Raw genomic sequence first — 13211 nt, 5'->3', positions numbered from 1 at the left:
AAAGTTCTATTACGCTCCCTACACTACAATGAAAGCTTTGTCCTGTAAATCTGATCTCCTGGACTAAACTCTCTCTTCAGCACTTCAAAAAGAAAAATTTCAAGAACTCACAGCTAAGTTTCCCCGTAGCAACACAAGGATTTCAGTCTTCCTAAGTCATGTCATTGCAATGTACTAGAAAAACACCATGGAGCTACTTCATCAGCCTGGGTTATTCAGTGTATATCAGGTGGTTGTGGGAAGCTCTGTTCACCTCTGCCTGCTGCAGTTCATAAGTTGCCTTTCATGATTTAGAGGGTGGTAACTGTAGCCATTGAACATTCAGCTCAGTCTGCTTCTGAACAATGGTGACATTTTTCTGTCTTAATATGCAGTCTTAAACTTGTCAGCTCAGCTTAAATTGGCTGCACCAGAGAAGAAAGGACTTCATTGCCAACAAGCCTCTTGAACAAAACAGTTAAAAACAGTTTCCTTTGCTGAAAATGTGAACATCATGCAAGCTCATGGAAATTGCAGTGTGCTAACACTTACAAAAGAAATGATGCAGCAGGTCCAAGATTGACTAGTCTTATATACTGTATCAACTACTTGCAGTGTGTCAAAACAAAAAAGCAGTCATGTAGCACTTTAAAGACTGACAAAATAATTTATTAGGTGATGAGCTTTCATGGGACAAATCCACTTCTTCAGATCTATAACCTTACCAGAACAGACTCAATATATAAAGCACAGAGATTGGATCTGAAGAAGTGGGTCTGTCCCACAAAAGCTCATCACCTAATAAATTATTTTGTTAGTCTTTAAAGTGCTACATGGGTGCTGTTTTGTTTTGATAGAATACAGAATAATGCAGATATCTCTCTGTTACTCTTCTACTTGTAGTTTGGTACTTCTGTGTCTTGGAAGAACATTGGCAGCTCTGAAATCTCATGCCTTATTTCTGGGTAGTAACAGAGAGGAAGCCGTGCTAGTCTATACACTATCAAAACAAAAAGCAGTCAAGTAGCACTTTAAAGACTAGCAAAATAGTTTATTAGGCGAGCTTTCGTGGGACAGACCCGCTTCTTGGGGATATCCAACACCAGATATTATAATACTACAGAGCTTTTCTTCAAGGAATATTGTTTGAGGGAGTAAATATTCCCATTCCTTCCAGAGGAAAGATAGTTGCATTTGAAGATTTACTCTTGTGAAATAAAAAATATGTATAATTGTTTGCTTGGGCAGGTAGGTGGTGGAGGGGATGGAAGTGCCAACATGATGTTTAGGCTATGTATTGAGCTGATAAAGTATATCTGTTTTTTAACCTTTTATCACATCCCTTTTTAAAAGATTACTGTAGGCATCAAACCTGGGCACATGAAGCATAAAGGTTGTGGAGTACAGATGATTCATTTATTATTGGTAGCCCCAACAGACACCCCCCTCAGCTAGGTCAGGGCCCCATTGTGCTGAGTGTTGTAAATATAAGCCAGGCATCAGGTTCTGATCTTATGGCTGCTTGTGCTCTGTGAATCCGTGTGCCCATATGTAAGGCCCTATAAAATTCATGGTCCACTTTGTTCAATTTCACAGTAAGAGGATTTTTAAATTGTAAAATTCATTATTTCAGCTATTTAAATCCAAACTTTCATTGTGTTATAATTACAGGGGTCCTGTCCATTGTTCCCTTAATCTTTGCCATCCATGTGTGTGATACATTTTTATCTACACTGAGGCATGTGTAGGTATGCACCACCAGTGGACTTATATAGTTGAAATCATTGCCTTCAGAGCTGGGCAGCTGAAGAGTTGTGGCTGCTGGCCTGCATTCCAGCTCTGAAGGCAGAGCCACCTTCACCCTCTTCTGAACGCCAGCCCACTACCCTTCTGCACCCAACCTCCATCCCAGACCCTACACCCCCTCCATAGAAAAGTGCAGCTCTTGCCCACTCACCAACATCTTTAGTGGCCCCTCCTCGAAAATGATTGCCCACCCCTGGTTTAGACCCTGGCTGAGTACATTTCCCAGATCTGAATAGGAGTGCGCTGTAGCTTCAAAGCTGGCCTCTCTCACTCACAGAAGTTGGTTCAATAAAAGATATTACCACTCCCACTTTGTGTCAGTCACATTGATACCCTTCGGAGAATGGGATCCAGAAAGGCCTTGTGAGATTCTGTGTGGAGTTCAGGAAAAGAGTCCTCACTGTGCTTAGGTGCAGAAGGGAGAAAAGCGATCTCCATTTTCTATAGGGCCTGCATATGTATTTTCTTTTTACAGTGAAAAACATGGGCCATACACTGATCTCAGGAGTGTCCGTAATGAGGAGACACTGGGTTTCCATGGCTCCTCTGCGCCCTGCAGTCCCGGGACTTACGTTGCTGCCAAGGTCACAGGGATCCTCCTCCCCACATCACTGCTTATTACAGCAGTGTCCAATAGGAATTCAAAGATTGCTGCACTTGTGGTTGTCGTCTTCCTATATTTGCCGCAGTGCCCCTCCCCCACTCTAACTGAATGCCCTCCCCCACAGCCAGACACTCCCAGCCTCCCCCATAAATGTCCTCCCCACCCAGAGCCAGGCACCCCCAACCCTCCCTTCTAAATGCTGGCAACTCACCAGAGCTGCCGGAAACATCACCAGGCCCGCGACTGGAGCCTCCGCTGGAGCTACTGCTGAGCCACAGTCACATACTTCTCCTACCAAGTGGTGGGGGGGGTGTGCAGACAGTTGTCCCCGCATGCAGCTTTCAGGAGGAGCCGCATTACCATGTTGTGGCAAATGGCTCAAGAACGTTGTTCACCACAACACGGTGTCCTATTCACCACATGTGGCAAGTGAAAACTGTATTGGATACTGCGGGCTCATTATAGGGCCTGGGGTGAAATCCTAGCTCCAATGAACTCAATGGGGATTGCATCATGGATGCTGATGGAGCCAGCATCTCACCCTTGAACTTTAGAGGTGCTCAGCACCTCTCAGGGTCAGTCCCTCAGTCTGGTACAGGGTAAGCTTTGCTAGAAGAACTGTTTAAAGTACATAGACATTACTTATATTATATTTATAAACATTTCATTTTCTCCGGGAATAACATCACGCCAGAAAATAACTGCTTGCCTTTTGTCCGGAAATCATCAATCTGTGACTACAGCGCTTAAAAGAAAGGAAACACAATTGAAATAACGCTTTGTATGTGTGTGTTTTCAATTGTTATGTTGAACCGTCATGCCTGGTGGTATTAATGACACACTCTGTTTTATAATTCGTATGTTTGCAGCTGGGATTTGACTTGTCATGTGGATGGGTAATTAATAGTATTGAATACATTTAAATAGAGGTAGGTGGTGGTTATTTAAAATAAAACAAAAAGCTCAAACACATCTGTCCTATTGATAATGAGTTTGATGTGTTAAACAAATAAAGCAAAACAAAGTGAGGCTGACTTGGCCGGGACCCACCATACCATCTGGGGCACTGTGCCACAGTATGAACCTTTGCTGTAAACATTTTGAATGTTACAAAGGTTTGATGGGAATTGCCTTTTCTTTTTATCTTATCGTATGTACTTTATTACATTCTGAGTGTCTGCTGGGAGCAGTAAATCAGCTATCTCTTCAGCTTTCCCTGGCATTGCTGCAGGTAATGCTTTGTGTCCATTATTAATCAGCATTTACAGTACATGGTTCCTTTGTGTGCTGTGACAAGAGAATATGAATTAGATGTTCATTTTTATGTAGATCAGACAGAGTTATTTTAAGATGCGCCTTATTTATTTCTCTGCCTGCCATTTTACCAGCTTGTCTTGAGAACTTAGAGGAATAAGCTCAGAAAAAATAAACCATTAAGAGTTGGCACCAGACTCCAACTTAAATTGCACTTCTACTTTTATTATGTTTAGTTATAAAAAAGGTATATTGGGATTCTTCAGTGACTTGCACATTAACTTGCTCAGTATATTAAGAGGTTTTTTCCTAATTGCTAATCTTTCAATTCCAGCTGGATTCTGAAAGTCCAGTTGGTCTCTTCCAGTCTCATACCTCATCACCAGTGTGCCTCACTAACCTGAGGTATATAATCAGTTTGTTATGGTGCACATAATAGTCCCCAGCCACAGACTTACAGAGCGATTCTGTTACTGGAACTTCATTAAACACTTAGGCAGTGTTTCTCAGCCTGTTTCTATAAAATACCCCATTTAAAAAAATAAATTTTAAGTACCCTCAGACTTCTGTCACATACCCCTACCACAAGTTGAGAAACATGGTCCTAAAATAATCTGAGGTCTGAAAACAAGTGCCATTCAACTTTTCTGGATCACTGTAACCTTTCAGGAGTCAGATTGGTTTTACATACCACCCAGTTTTACCTCACTTAAAAACTACTTACGAAAACATGCAAAAATATCACAGCGGACTACCACTGAAAACTTACTGACTTTCTACAGTCTTCTTATCAAATAAATGAATTGGACTAGAAATAGCACACTTGCATTTCAGCATAAGGCGTACGAAGCAGTAGAAACAAGTCGTTGTCTGAATGAACTTTTAGATTGTCCTGACTGTACTAGTAGTTTTTATGCAGCCTGTTGTAAAACTAGACAGATATATAGATGATTTGACGTACTCCCGGAAGATCTCGGTGTATTGCCAAGGGTATTCATACCCCCGGTTGAGAAACACTGTTCTTAGGCATTCTGTTAAAGATGTTGCATCACAGCACAGAAACCACTTCCACAGTTTAGCTCCTTTCTGGGCAGCCGAGTAGTGAGGCCCAGAGGTATGGGGATTGTATTGCCTTCTTTTCTGAGGTGAGTTCCTGCTAGATATACAATCTGCCAGGCTGTGTCCATCTAGCACTTCTTTTTTTTACTAGTAATATGCTAAAATAATGTTCAAACATGTTGCTATCTTTTATTTTCCCACTGTATCTCCTATCTACAGGCTGCATAGAACACATCCATCTCCCACAGCGCCATCCAGAGTGTACCACCTGGGGCTCCGCAGCATACCACATGGTAGACCAGCCATGATTTAGATAGCCCAGGGTGTCAGCCAATGCCCCAGCAGTAGCAGTGTCTCTGGGCCCTAGGGCAGTTGCTCCCTTTGCACCTCCCATCCCCTGTTAATGGGCCCGCCTAGCTACAATAACACAGTTATTCTTTTTTTTTTTAACCTAACATGGTTTGAACAAATTCAACCCTGATGTATACCCCGTTTTCCAGGGAGCAGGGTTGGGTCTAAAATAGCTGAGTGCAAACTGGTGACATAAAGTGTTCATATAAATATATATATTGGAATACAGTTGAACCTCTCTGGTCCGGCACCCTCAGGACCTGACAGGTGCCGGATGAGACAATTTGCCCAACTATGGGAGGCCAGCATTGTCTAGCGGCATTACCAACACTTCCATTGCTTACTGGGCTCTTAGAAGACATTTAGGGATTATGAGATCTCACAAAGCTGGGAAAAATCCCTGCCATATGTTTTCCCACATTTTCCACTGCTCCCTAGGATGATACCAAAGGAATGAGAGAGCATCAGCGATACTGCCATATATGTCCACAGCTAAATAACAGCACAGAACACTGAGAGCCAGGACTGGTGTCTGGAAACAAACTTTATTGGACCTTGGGTAACTTGTCCACACCCATGATAAGTGATCATCTGGGCTAACTAAAATACTGCTGGATTATGGATGTTCTTGGGTGAGAGCATTCTGGATTAGAGAGGTTCAACTTGTACCTGAACATTTTGTTTGGTTGACTATCTATGGGCTTATCAAGATATTTTGAATGCTTCTAAATATTCACACGCGTGCGAGAGAGAAAGAGAGAGAGAATGTTGTTCCTTAATCTTCTGCTATTGTCTGTTTGATTCACCATCCTGTAAGCTTGTGTTCATAACTTGAAAGCACGATGGATGCATATTCATTGAAGCAGTAGAATGCAGCGTTTTTGTCTTTCCAGATTAAAAACGATTGGTGAATTTGTTAATTAATTAAATGCTTTGTGTGCTTTCTCAATTTTTCCCCATTATGTCTGCAGAAAACAGCAGTTGTCTTCACATTAAGCCAAAATGCACAGTGCTTACTCAGACAAAATTCTGTTGCCTCAGCCATGAGTAAAGAGGGACACAAGGACTTGGTTCTTTGTGCTTATTTGGGGGCTCAGTTAGTGATTACACCAGGCTACAATTTGCGTTGAGAACAGGATGCTGTGAAAAGGCACAAATAAAGAAAGAGTTCAGAGCAATGAAAGAACATTTTCAGCATGTGTCTTACAGGGCCCTGCCAGCTGGCTCTGACTGCTGTAGATTGAAATGATTGTGTTTCTGGTAACTGGTCTGACTCAACAGTAAACTTTCACAATGTGGCCCAATGCTGATTGAGACAGCAGTTGTTTGTAAGACTACTTTTTAACTTAGTCAATAGCAATTATTTAAACAGTTTTGGAAAGCTAGTGTTTTTCCTTTTTTATTTTACTACATTTTTTTTCCTCAAATGTCATCACTGAACTATGGGGAGAAGTATTGTAAATAAATGACATGCTTTGGAAGCTGGCTCATTTATTTTTCAGTTAAAGTTTTTTAACTACAACAGTATTCAAAACACTGAGCCCAGTCCTAAGAGTTGAGAATCCACAAATCCTACTAAAATCAGTGCGAATTATGAATGTCCAGCCTCTCTTTGGATTGAACCTGCAGTATGTTAGAACTGCCTGTACTGCACATTTGCTGACTGCTTTAAGGAAAGGGTTAGATATGTGCATTGTTTTTCTGCTTCTTTTGGGTAAGCCAATGTCCCTTCCCCACTCAAAGAAAATAACCTGAGAGCAAAACCTCAAAGCAGTTTATAAAACTATATATAACTGTTTACATGGACAAAATTCCATGCACGTGCTGAAGGGGAAGAATGGAGAACAGTGTGTGAACCTCAGTTTCTTATCAAACTTTTTACAAACCAACATATAGGTTCTCTTGTGAATTCTAAGTGAAGGTTCAGACTGCTTTCCCCATCTTTAAATTTTCCATTTTGAATCATGCACAAGCTACACATGCCAAAATCAGCGCATTTCCTCAATGAGCCCACAGGATTGTACAGGTTGAATCTCTCTAATCCAGCACCTTTGGGACCTGACCAGTGCTGGACAAGAGAAATTGCTGATCTATGGGAGGTCAATATTGTCTAGCAGCATTGCAAACACTTCCACTGCTTACTGGACTCTTAGGAGACATTTAGGGGTAAATTAGAACTTAAGAAAAAAAACAGTGCAGAATACTCAGAGCCTAGCCTGGGGGCTGTAAACAAACTTTATGGGACCATGGAAAAGTTGGCCACACCCATCATAAGTGGTGATCCAGCTAAACAAAGAAATCAATTGTACCATACCAAGTGATGCATCTTAAGATGCATCTTAAGGGCTGTGTCTACATGTGCACGCTACTTCGAAGTAGCGGCACTAACTTCGAAATAGCACCCATCGCGGCTACACGCGTCGGGCGCTATTTTGAAGTTAACTTCGACGTTAGGCGGCGAGATGTCGAAGTCGCTAACCTCATGAGGGGATCGGAATAGCGCCCTACTTCGACGTTCAATGTCGAAGTAGGGACCGTGTAGACGATCCGCGTCCCGCAACGTCGTAATTGTGGGGTCCTCCATGGCAGCCATCAGCTGGGGGGTTGAGAGACGCTGTCTCTCCAGCCCGTGCGGGGCTCTATGGTCACCGTGTGCAGCAGCCTTTAGCCCAGGGCTTCTGGCTGCTGCTGCTGCAGCGGGGGATTCATGCTGCATGCACAGGGTCTGCAACTCGTTGTCAGCTCTGTGGATCTTGTGCTGTTTAGTGCAAGTGTGTCTGGGAGGGGCCCTTTAAGGGAGCGGCTGGCTGTTGAGTCCGCCCTGTGACCCTGTCTGCAGCTGTGCCTGGCACCCTTATTTTGATGTGTGCTACTGTGGCGTGTAGACGTTCCCTCGCAGCGGCTATTTCGATGTGGTGCTGCGCAACGTCGATGTTGAACATCGACGTTGCCAGCCCTGGAGGACGTGTAGACGTTATTCATCGAAATAGCCTATTTCGATGTCACCACATCGAAATAGGCTACTTCGATGTAGGCTTCACGTGTAGACGTAGCCAAGATGTGGTATAATTGATTTGTTTCCAAGCAGGAGAAAAGATGTGCAGTGTAGGAACTTTATGGTTCTAATTATTTTTCTTTGAGACTACAGGTTGAACCTCTCTAATCCAGAACTCTGTCATTTGGCAACCTCCATTGTATGGCATGATTTTAATTAGCTGGATGGCCACTTATCATGGGTGTGGGCAAATTTTCCACAGTCCCATAAAGTTTCACCAGCACCAATCCAGATAGCAGATGCAGACTTACCCCGCATAGACAGCTTTACATACTTAGGCAGCAGTATCTGCCATGATGGAGACACTAAGGACGACATCCAGAGCAGACTAAGCAAGGCCAGAAATGTCCTTAGAAGTATGAACAGTGTATGGAGATCTACACCATACAGTGTCCACACCAAGCTTAAGCTGTACCAGAGCTGTGTCATATCAGCACTACTATATGGCTCAGAGTGCTGGTGGATGACAGAGTGCGACTTTGCCAAGCTCTCGTCCTTTCACACCACTAACCTTCACAAGATACTTTGCATCTTTTGGCCGAAGATATTCTCCAACCACGACCTGCTCCTGCGATGTCACCAAGAGGACATGACCACTATCGTCATGAGAAGATGCTGGACATGGCTAGGGCATGTGATGAGAAGGGAGGCAGAAGCCATTGTAAAGTTAGCACTTTGCTGGATGCCTGAAGGATGATGGAAATGTGGGAGGCCCAAGACAACATGGCGGCGTACTGTTGAGGCAGACATGAAGAGAATGAACTAGCAACTGGAACACACTGGAGAAAATGGCCAAAGACAGACAGAAATGGAGGACCTTCCTTGCTGCACTACACGTCAGCAGGCATAATACGCTTTAACTAAGTGATACATCATCTTTTCCAGTGTATTCTCTCTGCGGCTTTACCCACTGATATTTATGAAATACATTATGCATACATAAACACTTAGCGTGTGACCTATGTAGGCATTTTCCTAGAAAAGTTAATGAAAATATATTTGGATCATAGCTAGACTGCATCAGTTTTGTGAAGTGCTTTGTGCTCTTTCACATCAGGTGCTATCAAAATGCAAAGTATCCCTCCTGTAAAACAATCCTAGGTCAGAAGGATTTTATTTTTTAATTGTCTTCACAGTTTTAGAAACACACTGAATACAGTAAATTCTGTCCTAACTGGCATTCTATCATCTGGAATTCCCAAATAATGGGATTTTAACCAGGAGTAACTTTTAGTTACATTTTCTGTAAGTACAGTATAGTTAAAGTAAATAAAAATATATACACCAAATACAGTATAAGTTTTTAGTGTACAATACTCCTCTTGGTAAATAAAGTACTCTGCATACATTTTTGTTTTATTAATATCTAATCTTCTTTTTCTTTAGTGTTATGCATTGCTAGGTATACCTCTCTGTGATCCAGAATATTTGAAAATCCAGCAACCTCCCTTTCCTGGGGCTACCTGATATGAAAAAGTTTGCTCTGTTTATTTTTAAAAGAATATTATTTATAAATAAGCTAGTACTGGATGGCTCAGGTTCGACACTCTCTAATTATTAGCAATGAACACATCGGGTGATATTATATTCAAATCACCTATAATTTGAATGATATTTACACACCTCCCTCTCAAATATATCATGAGAATTAATATCAGCCATCCATCCATGTCTGAGACAATGCTGTGCCATAAAGGGCTTTTCCTTTTACTTTCAGTTCTCTTCTACCTTCTTCCATGTTATCAGGTAGCTGGTTGTTCATTTCTTAGTTATTTAAGGCTCAACAACTGGACTTCAGATCTTCTCTTAGCCACCCATGTCATCAAGATCGCTAATATTTAGGGGGTGGACAATTCACAGACCTGCCAGGACTAGCTGTCTTCCAAGGAATTTAGAGTCTGCTGTGGCCCCTTGACACCAGCAGAGGCTAGAGATGAGTGCTGAATGTTCTCTGTTATCACAAATACATGTTTATAATTGTTTAGTTTGGGAGACTGGCATTGTCTGAACGATATTTGTGCGATATTAGGCTGCTCAACAGTGCTGAAGTTTGCACTGTTGGATTAATGTATTTGACTTCCTTGTCATTGGTAAGTACCCAGGCTAAGATCTGTCCATTACACCAAGTTTAAAAAGCCCTTATAACACTTTTTGCTATAAGAATTATAAAGAAAAGCTTCTGGGAAATTTAATGATTACACGTTGGCAATGTTGTGTTCACTTTACGTCTCATCCAAACTACAATTAAATAGTTTGCTACTGATTTTTTTTTTCAAGCTTGAGAAGAGATTTTTCATGCAAATTTAATTCATAGCCCCAAATCTGCAATGACCACTTTATTTACTGCAGATATATCAAGAGATGGGCTTTTTCTGATTTTAGTGATGGTAGGGAAAAGTTTTTTGGTTTTTTGTTTTAGGAAGTGAAAATTACTCCGGGAGGACTATGTCATATGATAGTTGGTTAACTTGTACTAGTTGGAAGAGTCAGCCTTGCACATTTGGATTTCTATTGAAATTGACAAAGGAAATCCCTTATGTTCCTTTTTGAGATGGGGGTGATTTTTTTCCTTGCGAGAGCTTTTCGATATAACTTATTGCTACATATTCTTCAGTATGAGAAATGGCGCATACCAGCCATTAGACAATGGACTGTTTGTTCACAAAATCTTCTGAAGTCATACCATTCCTGGGCTTGCCTTTTAATGGACAAGGAGATGATCATGCACAATTTGTAGGTGAAGTTTATAAAGATACCCAACTTAAACTATAAAGGAAGAGGGGCCTTGCATCTAAAGGGGGGTGGAACCTTCTGTTGGTATTGAGCCAAGTTGTAAATATTTTTGATCCAACTGTGGTTTTACTTTTGGCCCATGCTTTAAAGTTGTGATGAGCGCATTTTAGAAACCTGAAATAAATGTCTTACCTGTTCACAAGCCCAGCCAATGAACCTATTACCTTGACCAAAGGTCCAAATCTGTAAGTGGGTGGGAGGAACATGATTCCATGGGACAGATCATTCTGTTGTACACCTTGCCAAGTGGTATTACCTTAGATTTGCCTTCTCTATCGCCTGCTAAGTACTTCAGTCTCACCCACTCTGTACTAGATTGTTTCCTCTCAGTTACTTGTTATTGTCAAAATGTCAATAAAGAACATAAAAACTGGGCTTCTTTTTAAATGAGGAGGAGTTTTCAAGTGATTTAGACATAATGGATTAGACTAACTACTGGTGTAAATCAGCGTTGCTTCAAAGAAGTCAGTGAAGGTATGTTGATTTACACCAGCTGAGAATCTGATCTGATGTCTATATGCAGGAATAGCTAATGGGAGTATAGGTATGTCATGAGTGCAGACCAGTCATTCAGAGTCTTGCAACTAAGTCACTACCATCTCCAATAGTCTTTGAGTCAATTTAATCTGACACACTAAACCCAGGGCCAAATCCTAGGGTTTTCTATGGTCATTATTCAGGCAAATCCTTCCTGTTCTTTAATAAGAGCTTTTCCTGAACTTGAAGTTAAATAAAGTTGTAGGCTAGATAGGACTGTAGAAAAGAGTGTTTACATGAAAACGTCAGTCTCCCTGTAACGACTCCTGATCAGCTGCTGATTCAACAAAAGTGGTGTTAGAAGCAAGATGGTTCAAACATGCATTTAAAGTAGTTAGTAGCCAATGAGAACAAAATCTTATGAAGAAAACTCTACTGCAGGGAGCATTATATGAACCAGATATTAAGGCAGAAAAATAATTGCAGTAAATGTGAGTTTTTTCCGTTGACATCCGTGTAGGCAGGGTTTCACCCACTGTGCTTGCAGTTCTTATTGTTTCTTTAACTGAGCCATCCAAACAAAATATCTAAGTATGTTAATGTCATATCTCCTCTGTTTTAGGCTTTTATGGGCAGCTCCAGACTTTCTACCCTCCTCATTACACTGATGCTCAGAGGAACATACAACATGGTGGCTCTTGTAATATGGTCCCTCCTTTTGAAGACTGTCTAGTTCCCACATCGATGGGCCAGTCAGGGTTTGATGTTTTCCACAGAGCACTTTCAGCGCATTCTGGTATTACAGGTAGGAGACTGTTTGTTTTGTAGACTAAAAATACCAATACACCTACATTCCAGGTGTTAATGGTACCAGGCTTTGTTGCTGTGATGACCTCGCAGTTACAACTAGAGATGATGGGCTTGATCTCCCCCAGGCATTGTGGGAGGGGGGTTAGCTCTAGCCATCTGGCTTGGGCGTATCTCTTTAACACCTGGCATGCACACACACTGTGTGTTGGCAATATTTTTCTCTAGATTCTAAATTCCTGTACAGGATCAGACATACACTAGCTCATGTGTTCCCTTTGAAATACTGTCCTCTGAGCCTTGTGTAGTCTTTCTGCTCCTGCAGTCCCCTAGAACCATTGTCACATCTAATCAGGATGACTCAAGCCATTGGTTTTCCTTTATACCTTTTGCCCAATATAATTTTCTAAGTCAAGGAATTCATTTGCCTAGATGTGTATGACAACAGTAGCCCATGGGGAGCACGCCAATTCTATCAAAATTTAATTTGCTCATTCATTCCCTTATAAGGATGTGCATGCTGCCTGGGAAAGGTCAAACTTACACCTGTGTGGAGTACCTGCACAAGGCCCATGATCTATTCCGTGTACGTCTGCACTGCAATAAAACACCTACACCTGCCCCGGGTCAGCTGACAAGGATTCATGGAGCTATAAAGTTTCAGTGTAGACATCCCAGATTCAGGCTGGAGCACTGGGGCTTTTCCCATTCACGGGTCTCAGAGTCTGGGCTTTGACTCATTTACACTGCACTTTTAAAACTCCACAGCCCAAGCCCTGCAGTGCTGAGTCAGCTGATATTGGCCAGCAGTGGGTGTTTTGTTGCAGTGTAGATATACTGCATAAGGGCCTGAGTGGGACCTAGTAAGTGATGGAATGGCCATATGCCATTCTTCTGTACTAGGGTGAATGTCACTTAAAATGTGCTACACATGTAAATCCTGATGTGAGGTGCTTAAACGCCCAGTTATATAACTAACTGCCCATTTTAAGGGTCACGGCAGCCATCTACACAGGCATTTAAAAA

General features: G+C 41.9%; 1 protein-coding gene across 2 annotated transcripts in view; it reads left to right on the top strand.

Moving 5' to 3' along the window:
• GLIS3 (GLIS family zinc finger 3) overlaps positions 1-13211 on the top strand; it is a 254534-nt gene that overhangs the window by 236708 nt on the left and 4615 nt on the right. For both annotated transcript variants that reach the window (XM_074994088.1, XM_074994087.1), the window contains exon 9: positions 12001-12183. In XM_074994088.1, coding sequence (XP_074850189.1) covers positions 12001-12183 — 183 coding nt within the window. The remainder of the gene's footprint in view (positions 1-12000; positions 12184-13211) is intronic.

Source organism: Carettochelys insculpta, chromosome 5 (genome assembly GCF_033958435.1).
Source record: "Carettochelys insculpta isolate YL-2023 chromosome 5, ASM3395843v1, whole genome shotgun sequence".
Lineage (NCBI taxonomy): Eukaryota > Metazoa > Chordata > Testudines > Carettochelyidae > Carettochelys > Carettochelys insculpta.
Note: the sequence above shows the minus strand (reverse complement) of the source record. Positions and strands in the feature narration are given on the sequence as shown.